The 27730-nt window shown below is 36.6% G+C and overlaps 2 protein-coding genes across 6 annotated transcripts; one reads left to right on the forward strand and one right to left on the reverse strand.

Annotated features, from left to right (window-relative positions):
• Positions 1 to 2387: 2387 nt before the first annotated feature.
• LOC125229351 (eukaryotic translation initiation factor 3 subunit F-like) lies at positions 2388 to 7726 on the forward strand. Of its 2 annotated transcripts, none has more exons than XM_048134174.1 (3): positions 2388 to 2545; positions 6265 to 6398; positions 7533 to 7726. In XM_048134174.1, exons 1-3 carry the CDS (start codon positions 2492 to 2494, stop codon positions 7657 to 7659), a joined length of 315 nt encoding a protein of 104 aa, XP_047990131.1. In that variant the 5' UTR covers positions 2388 to 2491; the 3' UTR covers positions 7660 to 7726. The 2 variants fall into 2 exon arrangements, with proteins under 2 accessions (XP_047990131.1, XP_047990138.1); XM_048134181.1 differs by having other exon boundaries at positions 6265 to 6378.
• Positions 7727 to 8122: 396 nt separating this feature from the next.
• On the reverse strand, positions 8123 to 27092 carry LOC125229080. Of its 4 annotated transcripts, none has more exons than XM_048133865.1 (9): positions 26709 to 27092; positions 25962 to 26119; positions 25518 to 25631; positions 10764 to 10877; positions 10429 to 10592; positions 9953 to 10071; positions 9353 to 9533; positions 8815 to 8939; positions 8123 to 8265 (listed from the first exon to the last, which is right to left on the reverse strand). In XM_048133865.1, the coding sequence occupies exons 2-9, from the start codon at positions 26066 to 26068 to the stop codon at positions 8152 to 8154; spliced, it is 1038 nt and encodes a 345-aa protein (XP_047989822.1). In that variant the 5' UTR covers positions 26069 to 26119; positions 26709 to 27092; the 3' UTR covers positions 8123 to 8151. The 4 variants fall into 4 exon arrangements, 3 of the variants coding, with proteins under 3 accessions (XP_047989822.1, XP_047989830.1, XP_047989816.1); XM_048133873.1 differs by having other exon boundaries at positions 9422 to 9533; positions 10764 to 10883; positions 26709 to 27089; XM_048133859.1 differs by having other exon boundaries at positions 10764 to 10883; positions 26709 to 27089.
• Between the last annotated feature and the right edge of the window lie 638 nt (positions 27093 to 27730).

Genomic DNA, 27730 nt, shown 5'->3' on the forward strand with positions numbered 1-27730 from the left:
GGAGTTCCATCGATTTCTCCAGGATCCCATCATCAGAACTTGGTTTTGACAAAAATGGGACCAATCTGTATGCATATACATTCAATTAAATTTTTTTTTTTCATAATCGGTTCAGTAACTACGGCGATATCGTGGAACAAACATTTAAAAAAATAAAAAAAACATGCAGACGAATTGAGAACCACCTTCCTTGAGATTTGGGGCGCGGGGCGGCGGTTAATAGTTATTTGTTTTACAAGGGGGCAAAGTTGTTGTTTAACCGCACATGCCAATATTGAAGCCCGAGCAAGCGAAATATTCCAATATTGAACCGCGAGCGTAGCGAGTGGTTCAAAAAGTGGAATCTTGAGCTTTGCAAGGGTTTCAAGGCACGAAGGTTTAAATAAACTTTGCCGCCGAGTGAAACACAAAATTTTCACCACACCAACAGGAACAAAATGCTGACTATAAAACATCAAACTAAATCAAATCTATCAATTTGTTCAATATATATAAATTATAAAATTCAAAATCATCGTTTATAGGTCATTTCTACCAGCCAGCTCAAGATATCAAGTTAAAATTTGTATGAAATTACTTTGCACTCTTGTGGATAAAATGCAATTTTCCTATCTGTTTTCGAATAGCAAAGTAACCCTTTATCAGTTGGTGTGGTGAAAAAAATAAACTCAAACAAATGAGAAATTGCATACCTACGTTAACGAAAATCAGTGGAAGATTATGCAAGACCTTCGATAAAATTGCGCTTATTATGTTGAACAGAATATTGAATTACATTGGTATATAGGTACTGGAGAGATTTTTTTTTAATGCTGCGCATAGTTTTAGTCTAATTACCTACTCAAACAATTTAATCATGAGAAATTGAAAAATAACAGCAAAGAAAATTTTCCTAAAACCTAAAACTATTTTAAGTAGGTACAGTCGTATAAGCTGTTTCCATGAATATACCTACCTACCTACCTATTTATTTACATGCTGATTACTATTTTATTGTTACAATTTAGGTATGTACCTACGCTTAAAATTATAAGTGATTATTGTAGGTTCATAATTGGATTCGCTGTAAATCTATCATCGAATTTTAATTACTGTTCAGAGCAACACGTGTATAAGCATTCGAACGTAAAATTGACTTATTATTATGACTAATTGATTTCTACGCTTAATTAGGATCAACGTAAAAAATGACATTTTTAATACATGCTTGTCCTGCCGACTTTACCTGTCACCAACAACTCAAAAACTTTTCTGACGAGATAACACGATGTGTTAGCGAGGTTTTGTGCATACTAGGCACAATTGGAACAGCGCCATGTTATACCTACAAGTATACAGTACCGGGAAAGCATGTTGAAAGTTTCTAAATAACAGTCGATCATTCAAAGTAGGTATTACCTATCTGCGACGTAGGGTCACCAGAACTTTTGATAAAAGAAGGACATTCTCTTAACGTGTGCTACCACAGCTATAAATATGTATAAAAGTTGTACCGCATGTGCCAATATTGATACCTGAGCAAGCGAAAGATTCCAATATTGAACCGCGAGCGTAGCGAGTGGTTCAAAAAGTGGAATCTTGAGCGTTGCGAGGGTATCAAGGCACGAAGGTTAAACAAACTTTGCCACCGAGTGAAACACAACATTTTTCACCACACCAACACGAACAAAATACCGACTATAAAACATCAAAATAAATCAAATCCATCAATTTATTCAATATTTATGATTCAAAATCATCATTTATAAGTAAAATCTAGCAGCCAGATTAAGACAAGAAGTTAAAATTTGTATGAAATTACTTTGCCCCCTTGTGGATAAAATGCAATTTTGCTATCTGTTTTCGAATAGCAAAGAAAGCCTTTACCAGTTGGTGTGGTGAAAATAAATATTAATGTGAGTCACAATTTTTCGTCCAAATTAAATTTGTGCATTTTGGCCTGAGATAATGTTTAGATAAGTAGGTACCTAACTCACTACGACACTCCGTACTAGGCTAGATTGGTCTAGTTACTCTTTTAAATTGTCTATACTTCAAGTTTCCCCGGACGCCTTTGACCCATAAGGTTATATGTATAGGAACGAATATTTTGTCTAGGTGTTACGCACAAGTACATGCCGGCGGCCGCGAGTGCGTGGCTCATTGAGTGGTGACGACCGAATGGCGGCATTTTGTGAACATCAAAGGAGTGACGGAGTGAGCCTTCTGTACTTGTACCTACTATATATTCTAGCTGTGGCTGAACCGAGAAAATGTCGAAATAAGGATCTAAAAATATTTCCTTCGACAGCCTCACCCCACAAAATGACGTCGCCGTTACCGCACTATAAAACCATTAAAACGATAAGAAATTAATTGTTTCCCCATGTTTTATAAACAGCGATCGTTGGCTTCTTAATCGTTGTATTGGTTTGACCGTGGCTGAACGCTTATAAATTTGCCCTAAACATAGATAAACGCTATTGTTTCGGAGATATTTAACGTGGGCAGAATGAAGTTCGTGATTATCCTCGCCGTAGCCATATTTGCTTTTGCTGCTGTTCAGGTACCATTTTTTTGCATGAAGCACTTTTATACCTAATATTATAGTTTTGTGACCTCATTATTTTACAGTCAACTTATTCAAACGTCTCTTGGACAGGTATGTCAATGTGTGAGGGCCTGATCTTCCACGTCTAAGCAATCTAACCATCATCCGCCAAAGGTTGACTATTACATAAAATCTATCCGAAAAATCATCTGTAGAAAACCGTCATAACATTGACAGATTTGGCCACCTATGTTCGGTCATCATCCTCCTTGCGTTATCCCGGCATTTGCCACGGCTCATGGGAGCCTGGGGTCCGCTTTGACGGGTGTGTAATGATTGGTATAACTTTTTTTGGTATAGTAACATTTGATATAATAACATTTGGTATATATTTGGGCGATTCTCTGTAAGCTTGTAATCGGCTGTCCTGGCCGATTTTTTCAAAAAGTACTTCAATTATTTAAATAATAAGCACGTCTAATAAAACTTTAACCTCGAATCTTTACGGGCCATCATTTTTATAACCATAACTATTTTAAGCGTTTTACTACACGTAATAGCAGCTCTAAAAATACAGTCCCCTGGCTGTCCCCATCACTGTCTTCCCACCTAGAAGTGAAAGTTACGAAAAAAATATTAAAACTAAATACAAGCGGCAGTTAAATCAAAACAATCGAATTATTAAATTATATTATTGTAGTATAACGAGGTCTGATTAATTGGTTATTTATTTAATAAAGTCCAGTAAACTTTGTCCCCAGAATTTGTATACAGTCCCCTGCCTAAAATATTTAGCTATATTAAAAAATAACCACTATGTTCGCAAACGTATTTTTGAGTGAAACGAAACGCGATCGCTGTGAAGTTGGTTACCATGCCTAATGCGGCGGCGAGACGCCATTTTGTTTAGTGTCAGAGCATCACTTGTGAGGTGAACCCGCGTTTGGACCGCTGCCACACCCAGTCCCCTGGTAAGAGTCCCCTGGTAAAAGAAATTTTTATTTCTGATGAGATTTTCTTAAAAAAGCTTCTGTTGATTATTGATGTGCAAATATGCCATAGAAATAATAAATGACTGATCAATATAAAATGACTTTTATCTAAATACATGACACGTTAAAAACAGTCCCCTCATGCCCCAAACAGTCCCCTGTTACGATTTTTTAGAAAATCGTTAATAACTCGGAAATTACGTATAAATTCAGTGGGTCTCCTTATGTAACTAAAATAATAGTTAATTTTAGTCAACATAGAACTCAGATTTTTGGCAATAGTTAAAAAAAATTGACAGGACAGCATTTGTATGGGACCTTCACGAGCTTACAGAGAATCGGTTAAAGGATATCCGTGTGGTGACGGGTTAAGAATTTCACCACCCCCTTTCTTCCCGTGGGTGTCGTAGAAGGCGACTGTGGGATATGGGGTAAATTGTGGCGTAGGCGAGAGGCTGGCAACCTATCACTGAAATGTCACAGTTTAGTTTTCTCTCAACGCTTTATTTGCCAAGAGTGGCACTGTAACTTTAACAGTTTCATGTGCTCTGCCTACCCCTTTATGGGAAACAGGCGTGATTGTATGTTGATGTTGTATGTTGTAAAGGATATAATCACTCATAGGACAACATTTGGTATAACTACAAAATATCTACTTTTATTTTGTATAACCATTATTTCGTATAACACTTATTTATAATAACCGTTATATGTTATAACTATCTATTGATATACGATTAGTATGATATAACTAGCAAACAGTATAAAACATTTCATTAATTAATTTTATCCTTTTTTTGAAGGTTTCAGTTCAAGAACAGTTCTAACCTAACCTACTTTTCTGATAGCAGCGCATTGTGTGTAGGGGTCACAGTTATAACCTAATCTACTTTTCTGGTAAATGATAGATCTAATTTATTGTTCTTTGTTAGGGTTCCGTACCAAAAAGGTACAACAAGAACCCTTATGGTGCGACTCTGTCCGTCTGTCTGTCCGTCTGTCACATTCCTAAATATCTCGAGAACTACTAATGCTATCAACTTGAAATTTGGAATAGTTGTGAACATTGTAAACCTCTACAAATAGAAAGTATAATTTTTTTAAATATATTAATTTTAATTGTAGAAAATGGCCAAAATGAAAGGGGGGCAAACTGTAAATTTCAAGTTACTGGGTCAAGTGTGGTATCGTTGGAAAGAGCTCAAATTGAACGTAAATGAGCTATTTTTTATAATTTTTTTGTTGTGGAAAAAAAAGAATTTTGAAGGAAAATGTAAAAAAAAATACCGTTACCCCCCCTTATCTCCGAAGTTTACCAACGAAAAATTATGAAAATTTTAGTAAACATTGGTTTTATGCTATATATTACAGGAAAAATATAATCGTGTTTGTATTTTGAATACTTTTTTTTTTATTCACAAAAAACTTTTCAGATTTTTACTTTCAATTTACCCACCCTTGCGGATATATATCGTACTTCAAATTAATACGAGATGTTACGTAAACCTTCTTCTGTCCAATAAAGTAAATCGGTTAAATCGGTTAACATTATAAAGAATTATCCCTGAAAAACCAGGTCACGCAAATTAGTTAGCAAATTGACCGGGAGATGGCGCTATACACTATAATACTCATTAGTGCCTATACTTTTGTCTTCTAGTCAAGTCATTAGAGTTATATGAAAATATGAGATTATTTTTACTAGGTAGTTTGAAAGAAAGTTTGTACGGAACCCTCGGTGGGCGAGTCCGACTCGCACTTGGCCGGTTTTTTTTTTATTCTAACTGTGCTTTAGAAAGAATTTGTGTTATACGATTTATTTATTATCGGAAATAAGCATTATACTCAAAGTATGTTATAAATCATTATATTAAATAAGAATTATACAATTTGTTAGTATATTATTTGTTGTTATATGATTCAATAATTATATCAAATGATCATTATAACGACTAAAAATATATCAAAAAAAGTTCGATCGATACGCACCCCCGCTGTGACAACTAATACCAATTAAGATTTGGCGTAGGCACTAATTTTACGAAAGCGACTGCCATCTGACTTTCCAACCCGAAGGGTAACTGGGCCTTATTGGAATTAATTAGTTCGGTTTCCTCACGATGTTTTTCTTCACCGAAAAGCAACTGGCAAATATCAAATGACATTTCGCACATAAGTTCCGAAAAACTTATTGGTACGAGCCGGGGTTCGAACCCGCGACCTCCGGATCGAAAGTCGCACGCTCTTACCGCTAGGCCACCAGCGTTATGCACGACAGCTATGTTCACCTATGTTATGGGCACCTATGTTCGATATGCACAATAATTATAATTCCTAAGAATTTGTGGTTCTTTTGCCTGCATGGTTTTAAAACCAATCATGACGATTTCCATCAAGCACCAGGGGGCCGATTTTTGAATCTCACGGCATCCGAATTCAGAAAATTGTCACCGAAATTGCCTACTATTTTCAGTGACAATTTTCTGAATTCGAACGCCGTGAGATTCAAAAATCGGCCCCCAGGGTGGCTAGCCGAATGGCACAATCGCTCACGAAACGCTCACGAAACGAAGCGCTAGTAGATATCTATCTCTATCGCGCTTGCGTATTGGCGCGACAGAGCCAGCGGCGTATCGCTTTCGTTTGGCGTCGGAGAAATGCCATTCGGCTACGGGGCCAGGTCTCTACAATCAATATAAAAATTTGCGTTACATATATTATACTTTTCTGTATGTTCTACAGTCGGCGCCGGTCCCAGATGACAAGCCCGTAGACGCCCCGCCAGCCCCGCCGGCGGCCGCGCCGGCGGCGCCCGAAGCCACGCAAGCCGCAGCGGAGACAACGACGGCTCCCGCGGTAAGCGCCGATCCCAATGGGTAACGGATCTGGGCTTTATACGCTTTAGGTATAGGTAGCTAAGGTATCACACTGGAGTATGGTTGGAGTTGGAGGTTGCTCGCAAGCCGCAATCGCCTCCTTGGTGAACGTATGTATTGTTGTAGTTCTAAGAAAAAGTGTTTAAAATAAACAAAAAAGCGCCTTTTATTCTACTAGAATGTCTATTATAATTGTAAATTTTTGGCATACCCGAACCTGATTTTACCTTAATTAGTGATTTTTTTTCTGAAAAGTTTGCTACTCTGGCCTGCATGAAATTAAGCCACCCCTGACGGCTTACAAGTCGGTATGCCTGTTAAGATCTTACTTACAATTTCCCTATAGGTACCTTGTGGTGCTATTGTCAACCTTATGATGCACCTCACACGTCCTGAAATTAAGCACCGAAATATTTATGATCAAGGAATACGTACCTACAGATATTGCCTATTTCACCTGTGGACTAGGTACCTACTTCACTGAGGAGGATGGGGAGAAATGAGACGATACATGCAGAATTCATATCTCTTTTTCACTCCTCTACAACGAATACTTTCGGTTCATAGATTCAAATAGGTAGTATAAACTTAAGACCAAGTCTCCGCTCATTTCAGACTCAGTGGATAGTAGGTCGCCTAATTTCGACTGTGCACCATTCACTACACGACACTATTTACCTAAAATCTAATCATACAGTGTTACCTAATTAAGCAAATTACAGATCGTTTCACGAAAGCTGGCAAGAATGAAATGAACAAACATTTGATTGCATGAGTGACACCACAATTTAAACAGTCGTAACGTTACTGTCAACAGCAGTGGTGGACAAAGAACGGCCCGCGGGTCATGCCCGGCCCACGAAAGTATTGTATCCGGCCCGCCAACGGTTCTTCAAAATAATGTATGATATGATATGGCCAGCACTGTAGTAAAATGCATTTTTGGCGAATATCTTTCCCGCCTCTGCAAAAAGTTGCAGCTGGCATTTCATTGATTAATAGGTACTTAATCTGTAACACACATGCATATTTCATTCACTCATTCGTTCCATTCGTGCCAGCTCTTATGAATGAACCTGTACCTTCCATTGTACCAATGCGTCACTACATGCGTTTTCATGTTTCCCCCAAAAGAAAGCCGAAGGAAGTTCAGCACCGCCGACGACGCATCCTGCGAAATAGGAGGAGCCCACGGGTAGCTGACAAGTACACGACACAAACTACTTCTAAAGATCCCGTCCAAGTCGTTTACTATGGGTGAACAGCTGAGCCCAACCAACCAACAAAAGTGTGTAAAATAATTTGAAATAAATGAAGTAATAAATAAATATTGTTATTTTCTTAAATTCGAATGATGGTCACCTTATCAACAACCATTCAACCTTAAGTTCATACTAACGACCGATTTTTGATCGGCTAGAGCCGATTCCGCGTCGATAGATTTGAGGAAACCCTTAGTCCGTTTTCACATTATCCGATCCGATAAGTATCGGATGTCGGAAGGATCTCAATGGAAAAACTCCAAGATGGCGCCTGTAATGTATGGACTACGGTCCTACAATCCGATATCGGATCGGATAATGTGAAAACGGACTTAGTCAGTGCCTTGGCTAATAAATGAAGCAATGCTGTAGATGGTGTAGTTACAGGTAACGTGGTTACAGCTTCAGTGAACTTCAAGGCCTAAATAACATGCTTTAGGTTCTAAAATAACTAGTCATATCTACATTCAAGTTCCTTTATTGTATTAGTGTCAGTTGACCGTGAAGAAGATGATGTCCCGGTAGCTTCCGCGGGAAGGCAGTTCGACGGGCGGGAGCGCCACCGCCGCCGCGCTGCCCACGCTGAAGCGGGTGCTCTCGGAATCCTGGACACAAGGAGATCTTTAGACGATGCTTTCCAATGTGTAGGTTTTACACTGTATGCCTATTAGGGCTACTTATCGTCGGGTGAGAAGCAAAAGTAACTAAGAACTACCACACGTTCAGAGCCATCGTGTTGTGCACTGAAGCAGTGAGATTTCCACCCAAAGCGCATCCTCACATGAGGTGTAGGTCTATAGCACCTTATATTGTTTTTAGGAATGGAGATATTCCGATTACCTGTTCCAGCTCATGTGAGGTGTGACTGGTGTGAGCTAGTGCGCCTAAACGGGGAAGGTTCCCACTTCCCAAGCCTTGCAGCAAAAGTCTTGCTTGTGTCATATTAACTTTGTCTAGCTGCACCCTTGCGACACTGCTCCAGCCTATGTCAATGTACCTCAACGGGTGCAGTTCCCCCTTCCGAAGTTAGGCCAAACCAGCCAACACAGGATCTTTGCTGCAAGATCCTGTATCATACCTACCTACATTACCTGCGGGAGTTGGCGACGATTTTAGGACCTTACGATTGATAAAGATATTTGTGTATATATTACCTGTTGCTGCGGCCCATGTCTGCTAGGCTCGCCCGAGAGAGGCACCGATCGCGGCTCTCGCGCCCGTTTTCTTTTGACGGCCCGTTTGGAACCGTCGAATTTTTTCTTGCCTGCGGCACTCGACTCTATTTACAAAAAAGGTCGAGTAACTGTTCACATTTCCATTAAAAAAAAATAAGTAAAAGTGGGTCGCTTTGAGAAATTAAATAAATCGGTTAATTTTGGTGGTTCATAATTTTATTGTCTTTTACTTTTCACGAGTATTTATGAATACATAAGTACAATAGACAGTTAAGTAGATATTTTATCTCGGTAATTAGTAATTACTTACTTAGAACGAAGTTGTAACTATTGAGGATATAAAACATTCTGTCTTCGAATCTATAAAAGGATATCGACGATGCGGGTTGTGAACATCCTGCCTGCTCACTGTTTAATAATGAGAATTCTTCTCATTTTTTTGTGGAGATACTTCGAACAAATCCTCCCACTAATCGCGTAAACTTGGCAAGACTTGTATTAAGCCTTCTGTACGAACCGTCGGGCGCCTCCTTCGAACGAGCTGGTCTCGAATGGGAGCGTGTCAGTACAAGGCCAGTGGGTTTACCATCCGACTTATCGGCTCCTGCGAACAGCGTAGGCGGGGTGGTGCTACGAGTGAGGGACGAACGCCGGCACTCTATCAGGCGCACCAGGTTATCCAAGGCTATTTGTTTGGTCTGTAAACGAGAAGTTCAAAGGATCAAACAAGACCTTTCCATTTTTTTCCTAAGGTGACCATTATGCTCAAAACACAGATATCAGTGTTTAACACTGTAAAAACCAGCTATATGATGCTCACGGATCCGCTAACAGAGGAAGGGCAAGTTCGATGTTTGCCAAACGTCCAGACACTCCAGACGCCTTATTTATATTGAATGAATTAGGTGACTGGAGAATGACGATATGACATTGTAGATGAGATTAGGTACTAATGAAATACGTGCCTAACGGCAGTACCTAAATAATTAGAGTATTAGCATTAGGTGTAGAGAATTCACGTCAACACTACTGTAGCCAATGGTTAAAATTAATGAATATAAGTATTACTAGCGAGCACTCTGGTAGAGGATCACTGCTTTATCGAGCTCTAACCCACCGTAACTTCTTCCAGCAAAGGTTCCAAAGCAGTCGGATCTGTAGATTCTTTGAGGGCTTCCCAACTCAAATACAATTTGCGGTCCGCTAGTCGAATGGAATTCTCCAGTTCACGTGTTTCTTTAGGAAAAAAAAATCTGACATATAAAACACAGAAATAGCTAATGTCTACATTGTACATAATAAAATACCCACATCATGATATAATATAAGGAGTCCTCTTTAAGAATTGTCTAAACAGATACGCGATGAACTACCTGAGCGTTCGTGTCTCCAACTTGGGCGCGTCTGCTACCAATGTGGCAAACACAAGCGCTAATTGAATGCAGCTTATGCAGCTGTTCAAAGCGTTATCGTGCACCTTGTTGGAATTAATTAAATTAACGAAGGTTGATCAAGCTTAACAGATGTAGCCGGTTGACGATCGTGTCAGTGAACGTCATGACAATCACAGAATGAAACACTCAATAAACTCACCAGTTTCCTTGAGGCTGGCGAGGTGCGCGACGAGCTGTTTCTTCTGCGCGCGAACAGCGCGGCGCTGGGCGCGCGTGCGCGTCACCACATCGCGCGCGTTACGCGCCTCCGCCGCGAGCGCGGCTAGTTCTCGCGCCTCCTCTTCTAGACGCTTCTCAAGTTCACTAAACACATTATTTAGATACAATAATAGCACAGATTAATCAATACAAAAGTATAACCTCAGGTGACAATCAAAACTCAATAATTCCAAAAAAAACAGACGCGTCTGGCAGTCCTCCCGTCGACGTGAGGGCAGCGATAAAAATTTATAGAAGAGAATTTAAGAGCCTTACCTCGGATATTCGCCAGTGATTTTCCCATAAGACTGGATGTTTCTAATCACCTCGACCAGGTGGTGTAGTTGGTTGCAGAATTCAGGTAGTTGCTCAGGCGTCATGCATTGCCCACTGTATCTAAACAGAGCACCAATTTTCACATACTAATCCAGTTTATTTATTTATCAATTCGACTAGTAATTGATTACATTCAAATTTTTCTTCTACCATTTTCCACTTAAATTAGTCAGTCATCGTGTTTGATAACAAAGATTGTAAGTTAGATACAAGTGATGTTTGATGTTAACGATAACCCTTCCACACGCTGCGTATAGGTAATATAAGTATATATTACAGTTACTAATCCTGACTATTTACGAGGTAGTAACATTTCGATAGATGGTACATAATAGGCTACTTGACCCTTTTTAAAGTCTGTCTTAAGGACTGATTCGTAACAAATTTGACAAATTCAGAATGCTTTTTCTTGGATAATTTCTAGTTTATTTTGTATTATCATTCCACCATTAAGACGCTACGATACCCCTCATTTCTCCATACAAACGCTCTCGCCTGTTTCCTCTCTGGTTTTTGAAGCTAGATCAATGGTTTTTTCAACACAGACTTTTATTATCAATATCTGTGTCGGACCGTTTTGCTTTTTTTGATATTTTTGTTTTAAAAGGAATTAGAGCCTCTCAAAGTTGGCAAAAACGGCTTAATTGAATTTGCCAGAAAGAAAGGCGTGGTATTCAAAACTGAGATCAATTATCCAAAAAAACGAAACGGTCCGACACAGATAATTTCCTTGTCATTCTGATTTCCAAATTTCGTAACGATTGGTTAAGTTTTGGAGGAGGAAACAGTCGAGAGCGGAACCTCGATTTTTGCAGTTTTTACGCGGGATTTCGCGCCTGAGCTGCAGTTGTCCCTATCGCACCAAATTTAGGGGCGGGGCTAAGTTTTTATATACGTACACTGAAATAAAGTGATGGGAAATACTCGACATCTAATGTCGATAATCTAGTGATGTGAAAAGTTATCGATATACTACGTCGAAATATCGACATACCGTGTTTGACGAACTTTTTAGTTAGAAATACGTACTATTATATGTTCATATTTAAAATTGGTGGTCCAAAAAAGACCAGTCTGCTCCGAGACCACGGGGACAATGCCGTCCTTGAAACGTCGGAGGTTAGTGTTTAAAACATAGTAAATACGCGATTAAGTCCCGATTTTAAATAATTATGTGTAAAAATCGTGAAAGTTTGAATCTGTATTATATATTCTGTGAAAATACTAAGTCCATATTTTTATAAGTATAGGTACGTAACAATTGCATACAGGTATAGGTTTATTTTATACATGCATAACTTTTCTCGTCATTGGTTTACTAGTAACAATTATAAAGTTATGCTGTATTTTTCCATGAATATTAGGCAACTATTTGGTATTCGGTCTTTTCAGCCATTTTGCCGAAAATTTGGTATTCGGTCATCATTGTTTATTTATTACTATTCTGCCGAACACCAATTAGGTAAGTAGTTATATTAGTCATATTATATGTACTTATTTACACACAATAAAAACAGACATAATATTAATAATTTAAGTCATGTTTTAAAATATTTAAAAAAACGATGGGCCTTATTTAGTAATACATAGTTTGTTCAGGTTGGTACCAGTACCTGCCCTTAATAAGGCCCAGTGCTTATATTTCTTCTGAGTTTTATCAATCATGCCGTTTTGTATACATATTTTCTTCGCAGACATAGAATCAAAAAATGCCCTAAATAGTTACTTCTCTAAATAAGGCCCATCGCTCGCTTCTTAAGTTTTATAACTTTGTGTAAACATTGTGTTCATGAATTCAATCATCAATTTTTGTGATAAGTATTTATACTACGGTCTGTCGTCTAAAACACATTTATTCAGGACTATGCATTTAGGATATGGTACTCCAAATTAGAGGGGTTCAAGTCTTAACAAGCAGTGCGTCAAGATCAATGTGGTCAAGATAGGCAGACTCTATTTCATATTAAGTTTAAAGGGACAAAATTAGGTACTTAATTAACGTGGAGTGCGGTAGCCTGCTGTCCTACGGGGCAATAAATATTATAATGTATTGTGTTTATGTGTATTGTGTATCATAAGTACTGGGCGTTTGCGGGGTCGCCTTCCACTCTGAGGCCACCACTCAAATACTGGCGCTGTTGATAGCTCATCTTTGAAGATTATATCCGATCCTTCTCTATTTCCGCAGCGCTACTTCTTGGGTATCGAAGGTTGTGAACATGTGGACACATGGGCGGCATGGGCCTTATTTCATACCTGCATCAAATAAGACCCATAGTTTTTCTGTTTAATAATACTTACTTTTTACTTTTTTACTTACTGCACGAAATTTTTGAACCATTTACACTTATCAAGTTATAAAATGTAAATAACATTTCGAAACTTAATAGCCGGGCCTTGTTTACATTGACATTACAATACATATGCCCTTAGTAGGTAGATGAAATGAGTATTACCAACGTTTTAATTCTGCGGTAACAAAAATGCTTTGCCGAAAAGTATAAATAAGATCTAAATAATAAAAGTATATAAAGTATCTATACGTTTAAATAGCCTAGGTTTAAATTTAGCTGGCAAATTAGTTAAGCATTTTTATGGTTGGTATGCATGTTGGTAACCACGAAAAAATGCACATTTTATTACATTATGATTATGGTAAGTAATTAAATAATTAAATAAATATTGGGAACACCTTACACAGATCAACTTAGCCCCAAACTAAGCAAAGCTTGTACTATGGGTGCTAGGCGACGATATAGCGTAGGACACCATCGCGAGCGCAGACTTCTGGCTGAAAGGTGTGATTTTTCGGCGATTCCGGGGCAACTTGCCGAATCCTACACCGGGGCAAACGACGCAACGGAGCCACGCTGTTACGTCATCGCCCAAATAAATTGTTTAGTTTTAAAGTTTATTGTTTGTTTTTTTTTCATGTTCTTACTTACTGTTTTTTTTTCTTTTTTATTATCTAAGTTTCGTGACGCATTGGGTTTACTGTAATGTCATGTAAACATGTTTTTACTAATAAATAAATAAATAATACATACTTAAATAGATAACATACATACACACAATCACGCCTGTATCCCATAAAGGGGTAGGCAGAACACATGAAACTACTAAAGCTTCAGTGCCACTCTTGGCAAATAAGGGGTTGAAAGAAAACGAAACTGTGACATTGCAGTGACAGGTTGCCAGCCTCTCCTACGCCACAATTTAACCCATATCCCATAGATAAATACAAAACCATACTTAAATAGATAAATACATACTTATATACATAGAAAACATCCATGACTCAGGAACAAATATCTGTGCTCATCACACAAATAAATACCCTTACTGGGATTCGACGAACGACGAACGACTACGGGAACCGAAGACAACATTAAAATTAGGTAGTTAATTAAAGTACTTTGAAGTAACCTGCTGTCCTACGGGATAAATATTATAATATATATAGGTATCCATATATTTTTATTCTTTTCCTTCCGGCGACCGTCCTTTGTCACCCATGTTTCACAACTAAAGAGTAAGACGAAATTGACGAGCGAAGATGATCTGACTGAAACAATTACTTTTCATATTATTAATGTTTACCATTACACACAGAGCACAATCTCATCGGTAAATATTATCAATTTTACTTTATTTCGACGTGCGTTTATCATAGCGCTCTTGAATAATACGATTTTGTAAAGAAATTATCTCCTAGATACATACTATCAATTGTGTCGCTTAGTTTCAAACTTGGGTACTTAAATCCATTCTGCTTTAAGATTGAATATATAAAAAATATATATTAACCTTGTAGCAGAATGGATTTATCCAGGTTTGAAGTTAAGCGACACAATTACGCTTAATTCGGTATGTAAGAAATACCTTATTTTTTGTTAAGTTACTGATGGGCCTTATTTCATACATGCAGCATTTTGGGAAAAGTGCACCTAGTTAATGCACAATTGCACATGGACCCAATTTTTTGACCCATTTACACTTATCTAATTATAAAATGTACATAACATTTCGAGACTTTTAACCGGGCCTTATTTGTATGTAGATTACAGATGCCCTTAGTTGGTAGATGAAGTGAGTGTTATATACGTTTTAATTCTATGGTAACAGAAATGCTGATATGTAAGTATAAATAAGTTTTAAATAATAAAAATATCAAAAGTATCTATACGTTTAAGTACCGATACCTAGGTTTAAATTTAGCTGGCAAATTAGTTAAGCATTTTTATGGTTGGTCTTGTTCTGTGCTAAGCCTTGTATTTCTAATGCTAGGTAGGTAATATGTATACACAACCCTAGAAAATTAGAAATATAAGATGCATATGTAGCTTTCCATCTGAAAAAGGTCCTTATGCTTCATATGCAATAAGATTTTGTTTGGCAGATTTTTTGTTAGAATTCTGCTAAAAAGTTCTAATTACCTTGGAACATAAACCGGTGTCTGGTAAGTATAATAGGTACCAAATTGTTACCTAGTTAAATTTTCCTACGCTGTCACTTCTGTCAAACATGTGCAAAAAAAAAAGAATAAGATTTACATACATTTTTGGTAGGTAGATACTGTCAACCAATTATGTAGAATCCTAATAGGCCACTCTAGAACCCTGTCGTATTGACACCGTCCTTTATTTGCTACAGAAGTTAGTTTTACTTTTACTGTGAAAGGGTCTAGATTGGCCTATGACCTAGGATTCAGATTAATTAGTTGATTGTACGTACCTACTCCTATAATATGGCTTCTCTTTGAAATCGAAAATGTTTTAGCTTTTTACATACCGAATAACTTTATTTCGCTAACAATGTGACTAAGGTAACTGTCCCATATTACGGGAACTTAAGACGTTTTCTACTTTGAGTGAGGATTGTAAAAAAAATGCGAAGTTTCTAGTCGTGTTAATTATTTTATTTTAAGGATAAGTATTCTACGATGGATTTAAGACACTATTTTGAATCGTAACTTCTAATTTATAGAAATTACCGTTGTTTTACTTAACCCTTAGTTTGTCCATTATTGCGGGATACAATTTTGGTATGGCTTCAATTCCGGGAGTTGTTGTACGTAATTACGGGATACCTTTAAAGTCGACGTTGTTGAAGCATAATGAAATAAAAAAATGAATTAAAAATATTGTTTACATAACATAAATAAATAAATGCACATATCGTTTTGATAAATGCTTATACAGAGTGTATTTTTTTACAATTGGCAATGTTTTGATGTGTTAGGGTGGGATGGGAAATATGATATTTTACGGTATAACGATTGTATGATATAATGACAGGGTGTTATGTCATTAAAGGTTTTGAATTGAATTGTTATAAGTTTTACTGTCTGTCTGTCTAAGGCATCGCTTACGAATGGATGAACCGATTTAGATTAGTTTTTTTTGTTTGAAAGCTAAATTAGTCGAGAGTGTTCTTAGCCATGTTTAATGAAAAATACTTTACAATGTCGGGGTATATTTTTTCAAAATTTAATTTCAATCCAGAAGCTATTGCCGGTTATAAAAATTGCAAGGTACTCGTGAAAATTTCAGTTTTTTGGTACTGGTGATCACTGAGCTACACCGTATACATATATGGTGGTGATACGTTATTCAAGTATGTATATATAAATAAATAGTACTCAATAAATAAATATCATAGGCCGTTCTTACACAGATTGACTGTCCGACGAATTTGTACTATTTTATATTTATATATGTCTATCCTATTATGTATTATCCTCATGTAAATTTTAGCTTTCTAGTACTAATAATGATTGAGCTAAATCGTAGACGGACAGACTGACTGACGGACAAACCAATATGCGGTATAAAGATTTTTACCTAACTAAGGAAGTTTAAAAACATAATAGTCGGGTCTCTATACCTTATTTTCTGTTTTTATATTTTAATATACTTTATATAGGCATACCGGAATAAGATACACTCATATAAAGTCGTGTACTTAATTACGGCAGTCGAAACGAAGGCTATGTTAAAAGACAAACAAGATTTTTTTCTTAGTACATTGGAAGATTATATAACAATTATACTCAAAACATCGAAATAAGTAACCTTTGTGCTTTAATTTTATGAAATAAAACAAATTTGATGTCGATGCCACACTCCAATATTTCTCACGTATTACTCAACGAGTATACATTTCGTACTCAATTATGAGACTTAAATCTAAAAAATATATGTACCGTAATTATGTCACTATAATCTGTAATCTTTACTCAATAAATTTACATCAAATATATAAATATACTTCACCGCAAATAGTAATAAAACATAAAAACATTGCGGACTGTGTTTCCGTTATTCCGTGATACTCCCGCAATTATGTACACCGCGTCAAAATGGTGTACATTATTCCGGGAGCGGGTATTTTAATTAAAATATGCTTTAAATTAATTTGAAAAGATGATATAAATGTTTTTTAATAACTATAAGTCAATTATGATACAAATTTAATATAAATAAACTTACCCGCATCACAGTAAACCCTTAAGAAGTTCCGCTGCCGCGTTAAGCTCACCGTCAAACACGCCCATAGAAACCACTGCGTGGTTGCGACTTACGCGTTTGGAGGTACCTCACGGCTTCAAAATCGATATGATAGATATTGAAAATCGACTTTTTTGCGGTTCTATTTGATCTATAGTTAATACATTATGTAAACCATTCCTTAAAACATTACTGCACTTAAGACGCTACGATACCCTCATTTAAGCTAGATCAATGGTTTTTTCAACACAGACTTTTATTATCAATATCTGTGTCGGACCGTTTTGCTTTTTTTGATATTTTTGTTTTAAAAGGAATTAGAGCCTCTCAAAGTTGGCAAAAACGGCTTAATTGAATTTGCCAGAAAGAAAGGCGTGGTATTCAAAACTGAGATCAATTATCCAAAAAAACGAAACGGTCCGACACAGATAATTTCCTTGTCATTCTGATTTCCAAATTTCGTAACGATTGGTTAAGTTTTGGAGGAGGAAACAGTCGAGAGCGGAACCTCGATTTTTGCAGTTTTTACGCGGGATTTCGCGCCTGAGCTGCAGTTGTCCCTATCGCACCAAATTTAGGGGCGGGGCTAAGTTTTTATATACGTACACTGAAATAAAGTGATGGGAAATACTCGACATCTAATGTCGATAATCTAGTGATGTGAAAAGTTATCGATATACTACGTCGAAATATCGACATACCGTGTTTGACGAACTTTTTAGTTAGAAATACGTACTATTATATGTTCATATTTAAAATTGGTGGTCCAAAAAAGACCAGTCTGCTCCGAGACCACGGGGACAATGCCGTCCTTGAAACGTCGGAGGTTAGTGTTTAAAACATAGTAAATACGCGATTAAGTCCCGATTTTAAATAATTATGTGTAAAAATCGTGAAAGTTTGAATCTGTATTATATATTCTGTGGAAATACTAAGTCCATATTTTTATAAGTATAGGTACGTAACAATTGCATACAGGTATAGGTTTATTTTATACATGCATAACTTTTCTCGTCATTGGTTTACTAGTAACAATTATAAAGTTATGCTGTATTTTACGATAGATTCCACGACTATTAGGCAACTATTTGGTATTCGGTCTTTTCAGCCATTTTGCCGAAAATTTGGTATTCGGTCATCATTGTTTATTTATTACTATTCTGCCGAACACCAATTAGGTAAGTAGTTATATTAGTCATATTATATGTACTTATTTACACACAATAAAAACAGACATAATATTAATAATTTAAGTCATGTTTTAAAATATTTAAAAAAACGATGGGCCTTATTTAGTAATACATAGTTTGTTCAGGTTGGTACCAGTACCTGCCCTTAATAAGGCCCAGTGCTTATATTTCTTCTGAGTTTTATCAAGTTACTTCTCTAAATAAGGCCCATCGCTCGCTTCTTAAGTTTTATAACTTTGTGTAAACATTGTGTTCATGAATTCAATCATCAATTTTTGTGATAAGTATTTATACTACGGTCTGTCGTCTAAAACACATTTATTCAGGACTATGCATTTAGGATATGGTACTCCAAATTAGAGGGGTTCAAGTCTTAACAAGCAGTGCGTCAAGATCAATGTGGTCAAGATAGGCAGACTCTATTTCATATTAAGTTTAAAGGGACAAAATTAGGTACTTAATTAACGTGGTGTGCGGTAGCCTGCTGTCCTACGGGGCAATAAATATTATAATGTATTGTGTTTATGTGTATTGTGTATCATAAGTACTGGGCGTTTGCGGGGTCGCCTTCCACTCTGAGGCCACCACTCAAATACTGGCGCTGTTGATAGCTCATCTTTGAAGATTATATCCGATCCATCTCTATTTCCGCAGCGCTACTTCTTGGGTATCGAAGGTTGTGAACATGTGGACACATGGGCGGCATGGGCCTTATTTCATACCTGCATCAAATAAGACCCATAGTTTTTCTGTTTAATAATACTTACTTTTTACTTTTTTACTTACTGCACGAAATTTTTGAACCATTTACACTTATCAAGTTATAAAATGTAAATAACATTTCGAAACTTAATAGCCGGGCCTTGTTTACATTGACATTACATATATGCCCTTAGTAGGTAGATGAAATGAGTATTACCAACGTTTTAATTCTGCGGTAACAAAAATGCTTTGCCGAAAAGTATAAATAAGATCTAAATAATAAAAGTATATAAAGTATCTATACGTTTAAATAGCCTAGGTTTAAATTTAGCTGGCAAATTAGTTAAGCATTTTTATGGTTGGTATGCATGTTGGTAACCACGAAAAAATGCACATTTTATTACATTATGATTATGGTAAGTAATTAAATAATTAAATAAATATTGGGAACACCTTACACAGATCAACTTAGCCCCAAACTAAGCAAAGCTTGTACTATGGGTGCTAGGCGACGATATAGCGTAGGACACCATCGCGAGCGCAGACTTCTGGCTGAAAGGTGTGATTTTTCGGCGATTCCGGGGCAACTTGCCGAATCCTACACCGGGGCAAACGACGCAACGGAGCCACGCTGTTACGTCATCGCCCAAATAAATTGTTTAGTTTTAAAGTTTATTGTTTGTTTTTTTTTCATGTTCTTACTTACTGTTTTTTTTTTCTTTTTTATTATCTAAGTTTCGTGACGCATTGGGTTTACTGTAATGTCATGTAAACATGTTTTTACTAATAAATAAATAAATAATACATACTTAAATAGATAACATACATACACACAATCACGCCTGTATCCCATAAAGGGGTAGGCAGAACACATGAAACTACTAAAGCTTCAGTGCCACTCTTGGCAAATAAGGGGTTGAAAGAAAACGAAACTGTGACATTGCAGTGACAGGTTGCCAGCCTCTCCTACGCCACAATTTAACCCATATCCCATAGATAAATACAAAACCATACTTAAATAGATAAATACATACTTATATACATAGAAAACATCCATGACTCAGGAACAAATATCTGTGCTCATCACACAAATAAATACCCTTACTGGGATTCGACGAACGACGAACGACTACGGGAACCGAAGACAACATTAAAATTAGGTAGTTAATTAAAGTACTTTGAAGTAACCTGCTGTCCTACGGGATAAATATTATAATATATATAGGTATCCATATATTTTTATTCTTTTCCTTCCGGCGACCGTCCTTTGTCACCCATGTTTCACAACTAAAGAGTAAGACGAAATTGACGAGCGAAGATGATCTGACTGAAACAATTACTTTTCATATTATTAATGTTTACCATTACACACAGAGCACAATCTCATCGGTAAATATTATCAATTTTACTTTATTTCGACGTGCGTTTATCATAGCGCTCTTGAATAATACGATTTTGTAAAGAAATTATCTCCTAGATACATACTATCAATTGTGTCGCTTAGTTTCAAACTTGGGTACTTAAATCCATTCTGCTTTAAGATTGAATATATAAAAAATATATATTAACCTTGTAGCAGAATGGATTTATCCAGGTTTGAAGTTAAGCGACACAATTACGCTTAATTCGGTATGTAAGAAATACCTTATTTTTTGTTAAGTTACTGATGGGCCTTATTTCATACATGCAGCATTTTGGGAAAAGTGCACCTAGTTAATGCACAATTGCACATGGACCCAATTTTTTGACCCATTTACACTTATCTAATTATAAAATGTACATAACATTTCGAGACTTTTAACCGGGCCTTATTTGTATGTAGATTACAGATGCCCTTAGTTGGTAGATGAAGTGAGTGTTATATACGTTTTAATTCTATGGTAACAGAAATGCTGATATGTAAGTATAAATAAGTTTTAAATAATAAAAATATCAAAAGTATCTATACGTTTAAGTACCGATACCTAGGTTTAAATTTAGCTGGCAAATTAGTTAAGCATTTTTATGGTTGGTCTTGTTCTGTGCTAAGCCTTGTATTTCTAATGCTAGGTAGGTAATATGTATACACAACCCTAGAAAATTAGAAATATAAGATGCATATGTAGCTTTCCATCTGAAAAAGGTCCTTATGCTTCATATGCAATAAGATTTTGTTTGGCAGATTTTTTGTTAGAATTCTGCTAAAAAGTTCTAATTACCTTGGAACATAAACCGGTGTCTGGTAAGTATAATAGGTACCAAATTGTTACCTAGTTAAATTTTCCTACGCTGTCACTTCTGTCAAACATGTGCAAAAAAAAAGAATAAGATTTACATACATTTTTGGTAGGTAGATACTGTCAACCAATTATGTAGAATCCTAATAGGCCACTCTAGAACCCTGTCGTATTGACACCGTCCTTTATTTGCTACAGAAGTTAGTTTTACTTTTACTGTGAAAGGGTCTAGATTGGCCTATGACCTAGGATTCAGATTAATTAGTTGATTGTACGTACCTACTCCTATAATATGGCTTCTCTTTGAAATCGAAAATGTTTTAGCTTTTTACATACCGAATAACTTTATTTCGCTAACAATGTGACTAAGGTAACTGTCCCATATTACGGGAACTTAAGACGTTTTCTACTTTGAGTGAGGATTGTAAAAAAAATGCGAAGTTTCTAGTCGTGTTAATTATTTTATTTTAAGGATAAGTATTCTACGATGGATTTAAGACACTATTTTGAATCGTAACTTCTAATTTATAGAAATTACCGTTGTTTTACTTAACCCTTAGTTTGTCCATTATTGCGGGATACAATTTTGGTATGGCTTCAATTCCGGGAGTTGTTGTACGTAATTACGGGATACCTTTAAAGTCGACGTTGTTGAAGCATAATGAAATAAAAAAATGAATTAAAAATATTGTTTACATAACATAAATAAATAAATGCACATATCGTTTTGATAAATGCTTATACAGAGTGTATTTTTTTACAATTGGCAATGTTTTGATGTGTTAGGGTGGGATGGGAAATATGATATTTTACGGTATAACGATTGTATGATATAATGACAGGGTGTTATGTCATTAAAGGTTTTGAATTGAATTGTTATAAGTTTTACTGTCTGTCTGTCTAAGGCATCGCTTACGAATGGATGAACCGATTTAGATTAGTTTTTTTTGTTTGAAAGCTAAATTAGTCGAGAGTGTTCTTAGCCATGTTTAATGAAAAATACTTTACAATGTCGGGGTATATTTTTTCAAAATTTAATTTCAATCCAGAAGCTATTGCCGGTTATAAAAATTGCAAGGTACTCGTGAAAATTTCAGTTTTTTGGTACTGGTGATCACTGAGCTACACCGTATACATATATGGTGGTGATACGTTATTCAAGTATGTATATATAAATAAATAGTACTCAATAAATAAATATCATAGGCCGTTCTTACACAGATTGACTGTCCGACGAATTTGTACTATTTTATATTTATATATGTCTATCCTATTATGTATTATCCTCATGTAAATTTTAGCTTTCTAGTACTAATAATGATTGAGCTAAATCGTAGACGGACAGACTGACTGACGGACAAACCAATATGCGGTATAAAGATTTTTACCTAACTAAGGAAGTTTAAAAACATAATAGTCGGGTCTCTATACCTTATTTTCTGTTTTTATATTTTAATATACTTTATATAGGCATACCGGAATAAGATACACTCATATAAAGTCGTGTACTTAATTACGGCAGTCGAAACGAAGGCTATGTTAAAAGACAAACAAGATTTTTTCTTAGTACATTGGAAGATTATATAACAATTATACTCAAAACATCGAAATAAGTAACCTTTGTGCTTTAATTTTATGAAATAAAACAAATTTGATGTCGATGCCACACTCCAATATTTCTCACGTATTACTCAACGAGTATACATTTCGTACTCAATTATGAGACTAAAATCTAAAAAATATATGTGCCGTAATTATGTCACTATAAATCTGTAATCTTTACTTAATATATTTACATCAAATATATAAATATACTTCACCGCAAATAGTAATAAAACATAAAAACATTGCGGACTGTGGTTCCGTTATTCCGTGATACTCCCGTAATTATGTACTCCGCGTCAAAATGGTGTACATTATTCCGGGAGCGGGTATTTTAATTAAAATATGCTTTAAATTAATTTGAAAAGATGATATAAATGTTTTTTAATAACTATAAGACAATTATGATAAAAATTTAATATAAATAAACTTACCCGCATCACAGTAAACCCTTAAGAAGTTTCGTTGCCGCGTTAAGCTCACCGTCAATCACGCCCATAGAAACCACTGCGTGGTTGCGACTGACGCGTTTGAAGGTACCTCACGGCTTCAAAAGATATGATACATATTCGAAAATCGACTTTTTCGGTTCTATTTGATCTATAGTTAATAAAATACTGCATTAAATTAAGATTTTACTGATAGTTTCCTTATTTTGCGACAAAAACCAAAGTATCCCGGAATAATGTACCACATTTTACTATCCCGGAATAGTGTACAGTTACCTTATCTTAAAAGAAATCATCTTTTAAGATAATCAGTAATCACATTATGTATAAGATAAGGAATTGTTTCTACCATTCCTTAAAACATTACAAATTTGCATTTTAGTCAAATCAGTACACTTAATATCTTCACGGAGTCCAAAATATTATGCATCAGAAGTCCGAAATTAGACAAATATAGAGAGATTAGAGAGCGCTTGAGCGCGAGTAAGTACTTGTGCCGGCGGCGGACGCGGGTGTGTGCGTGCGCGTGGCCTCTCTGTGGGTTCCACCCCCGTCAGCGCGACGGCGATAAAGACCTAAAAATCTCAAATTTGAATTCGTGCTTCGGTATCGTATCCTCTTAATATCTTCACGGAGTCCAAAATATTATGCATCAGAAGTCCGAAATTAGACAAATATAGAGAGATTAGAGAGCGCTTGAGCGCGAGTAAGTACTTGTGCCGGCGGCGGACGCGGGTGTGTGCGTGCGCGTGGCCTCTCTGTGGGTTCCACCCCCGTCAGCGCGACGGCGATAAAGACCTAAAAATCTCAAATTTGAATTCGTGCTTCGGTATCGTATCCTCGAATCACAAAATTATTATATTTAAAATCATTTTTAAAAGCAAATTTCAACTAACTAGATAAATAAAATTAAAGTGAACGCTGAAAATAATTCAGCGACAAACTGCTGTCAAAATCTTGATTTCTGTTGACGAAACTTGCATTTAAATAATTTTCAACACTACCTGGCAACCAAGATTATACCATATCTGAAAGGCAATTTCTTTACGATTCCCGTGAAACAATGAAAATGAAGAAGTGTGTCCAAATATCTACTTTACCAGGAATTAAGTTGATGCGGTATCAGTTACCTGGCATTGGTTACTTTTCGATAGAGAAATCTACAGCAAAAATTGCTGAAAGAATCTGTCAGCAGATTTTATTTAATATCACCTTATATGATTAAGCACTGTCCAATTAACCGAAATAAATAACCGTTGGCCACATGTGTACAGCGGCCATAACGCTGCGTTTAGACTTGTTAATGGCAGCTGTACACATGTGGCCAACGGTTCCACCAACCCTTGGTGGAACCCCTAGAAGAGTCGCTGTTTACACATTGGCGAACCAATCACTTGGCATTGGCTCTTCATGAAAGATGGACGTGGAATGGAAAAGGCTAGGAAATTCTAGGTCATTTACGTTGTCAAATGACCCCGTAGTAAAATTAAATTATTTGAAATATTAACAATTTTTTGAATATTCTGATAAGCACATTTATCTTTTTTAGGCAATACATTAAACATTTACAAGGTTATTTTATTTACTAAAATCAACACTATTATTTTCATAGATAAACTTATTATTTTCGTAATTATTTCACTACTGTCCTCTCTGACGGCTGACGACAAACTGAATGAAGCGCCAACGTGAAACGCAGTTGGCCATTGGGCCAAGATCCTTTGATGTGTGGACAAAAAACCGACACCAATCGGTTGGCCGGCAAGCGCAAGCGCCAACTGCCAACTTACGGCCAAGTAGCCCTCTACACGCTTGGCCAAGGGGGTTGGTGGAACCGTTGGCCATATGTGTACAGCGGCCAATTGATGTGTGGACAAAAAACCGACACCAATCGGTTGGCGGGCCAGCGCTAGCGCCAACTGCCAACATACGGCCAAGTAGCCTCTACACGCTTGGCCAAGGGGTTCCACCAAGGGTTGGTGGAACCGTTGGCCACATGTGTACAGCGGCCATAACATTTTCTAACCTCAAATCGATGTTAGCGCCAAGAGGACTCCGTGAGGAAGGAGTAGAGGGCGCTGCGTCTTCGTCGTCAGTCATCGTGCTCTCGCTGTTGCTGAACTTTGTTGGGAATATAACCCTGTTTCCACACACGAAATAAACAGTAAACACAGATAGCTGCCCGTAGATAGTCTAAATGACAATTTTAAACTGGACCTAATATGTATTCTGTGACTGGACTAGAGTGAGAGTTACCGCAAGAAAATTCGCCGCTAGGGACGCTGTAGTGTAGCATGCCTATTTTTCGTGATTGTTATCAAAATGATCGTAACTGAAAATTAAACCTAAGTACTTCTGGTGGACAATAAAATAGTTACATTCACAAGGAATAGGCATAAAATGTATATATTTTTTATTATTTATTTATATATCTACCCGCTGGATGTGGAAGTAAACAGCCGTTTTTCACCCGCTGGATGTGGAAGTAGAAAGCCGTTTTTCAAAGGTGCTGTTGCCGCCACGCAGTTTCCCCAGTAATCGACCCAGCAGACGCATTTGCCTCCTCCCACCCTCCATTCGACTGTGTGGACTGTGGAGGATCCGTTACGATATGGTGCCGTGGTGGATCTGGCGAAAATATCTCATGAGCAATAGAAGCACGCCTAATACTCTCACTTGCAATAAATAAAATATTATAGGACATTCTTATACAGATTGACTGAGTCCCACAGCAAGATCAAGAAGGCTTGTGTTGTGGGACTTGTAGCAGTATTTGCGAGCACTAACAGTTTGTATTAAGATCGACCTCTAAAGTATTTATGCTATTATTATTATGTCCTATAATATTTATTTATTGATTATAACTATTATAAGCTCGGAGAATGTAAAATATCGACTTTATTCTGTCTTTAGCACGCGCTAACTTATATTATTGCTGTCCTGCTAATCACGCCTGTGCTGTGGTAAATTCCAGTGCGAGTCTCTTACTACGTGCTCAAATATTTAAACTACGCAAGGGCCTGCGAACACCGAAGGTCACAAATTGCAGGTTTTTATCCTGTATCACGGACAGATGGCCGCAGTTTGGGAATGTTGTACGCGGTAGGTCCTCTAAGACCAGTCCGCTTTAGAACTTTCATAACCATAACAATTACCTACCTAGCGTACCTACTCATTGCAGACATTACCTACACATTACACAAAGCGGGTAGCTTACCAATTAGGACATTCGATGAGGTGAAAACGACATGGATGCTTTTATTTGACACAAATCCATTTTTATATATATTTCATGTTTTTGAATAAAACAGCACTCAAGCCATTTCTTGTACGGATGTCAAGTATGTCTGCTTGAAGTTTCATTGACAGTTCCGTCAAAATATGGCCAGTAAGGATTAAATATCGACCATAAAATAGGCGTCAAGTTTGATAAACCTTTTTATATTCATTGTTCTTTAGATACGGCACTTGCACACGGCGCCTTTTAAAGCACTTACGCCGTTCCGCCTTGCGTTTGCGCAGGTTGTAATCTTCTATGTCAAAAAATTAAATCATAGTTACCAAATTAAGGTGAGATACGAAAATTGTTGTGCTCTTTATGTCATTTTTAGGAGCGTTGTTCTAAAACTCAACAATACTCTGCTCTATTTTACCTTGACCATGAAATATCGTTTGAGAACGAAACATAATATAAATATAAATTCGGCCGAACATTCGGTTCAGCTCTTACCGAACCGAACATTCGGCCGAATATTCGGTTACGCCTTATTTTTAAAGCGAATGTTAAGATTAAAACTATGAAATGATTGATAATTATTATACATACTACAACTATGTTCTTATGATTTAGTGGATAACTAAAACTTAGTTAAAACAACTCTGAACTCTTCTCAACTCTTAAACTACGGTTTTTCTTTTTAACTTTTTTACAAAACAATTGTGTTTATATTTGGATATGCAATGGAATGGAATACGTAAAATCTTCATTAGTTATTTACTTTGTTTATTCGGTAAATATTCGGCAATGTAACCGAAATATTCGGTCGAATACGAACATTGAAAATCTTGCAGAATATGCCGAATACCGAATATTTACCGAATATTCGGCCCATCTCAAATAGGAAGTCTACAATGAGGAGGCACACTCACAAGTTTATGACAGATGGCGCCACCCTATTAGTCCTTTGCACTTGCATTGCACAGATAAATAATTTCATACGTGAGAGCGAGAAGATGATA

This window comes from Leguminivora glycinivorella, chromosome 1 (genome assembly GCF_023078275.1).
Source record: "Leguminivora glycinivorella isolate SPB_JAAS2020 chromosome 1, LegGlyc_1.1, whole genome shotgun sequence".
In the NCBI taxonomy this organism is placed as follows: Eukaryota; Metazoa; Arthropoda; class Insecta; order Lepidoptera; family Tortricidae; genus Leguminivora; species Leguminivora glycinivorella.

What these genes read in the sequence shown, in the direction of transcription:
- LOC125229351 (XM_048134174.1), top strand. Translation starts at nt 2,492, where the DNA reads ATGAAGTTCGTGATTATCCTCGCCGTAGCCATATTTGCTTTTGCTGCT. An exon ending in TTGCTTTTGCTGCTGTTCAG is followed by an intron (nt 2,546 to 6,264) that starts GTACCATTTTTT and finishes TATGTTCTACAG; the next exon opens with TCGGCGCCGGTCCCAGATGA. An exon ending in GTAAGCGCCGATCCCAATGG is followed by an intron (nt 6,399 to 7,532) that starts GTAACGGATCTG and finishes TTCCCCCAAAAG; the next exon opens with AAAGCCGAAGGAAGTTCAGC.
- LOC125229080 (XM_048133859.1), bottom strand. Translation starts at nt 26,068, where the DNA reads ATGGAGGGTGGGAGGAGGCAAATGCGTCTGCTGGGTCGATTACTGGGG. An exon ending in TCTACTTCCACATCCAGCGG is followed by an intron (nt 25,632 to 25,961) that starts GTGAAAAACGGC and finishes GTGTGGAAACAG; the next exon opens with GGTTATATTCCCAACAAAGT. An exon ending in CTTTGCTGGAAGAAGTTACG is followed by an intron (nt 9,534 to 9,952) that starts GTGGGTTAGAGC and finishes TCTCGTTTACAG; the next exon opens with ACCAAACAAATAGCCTTGGA.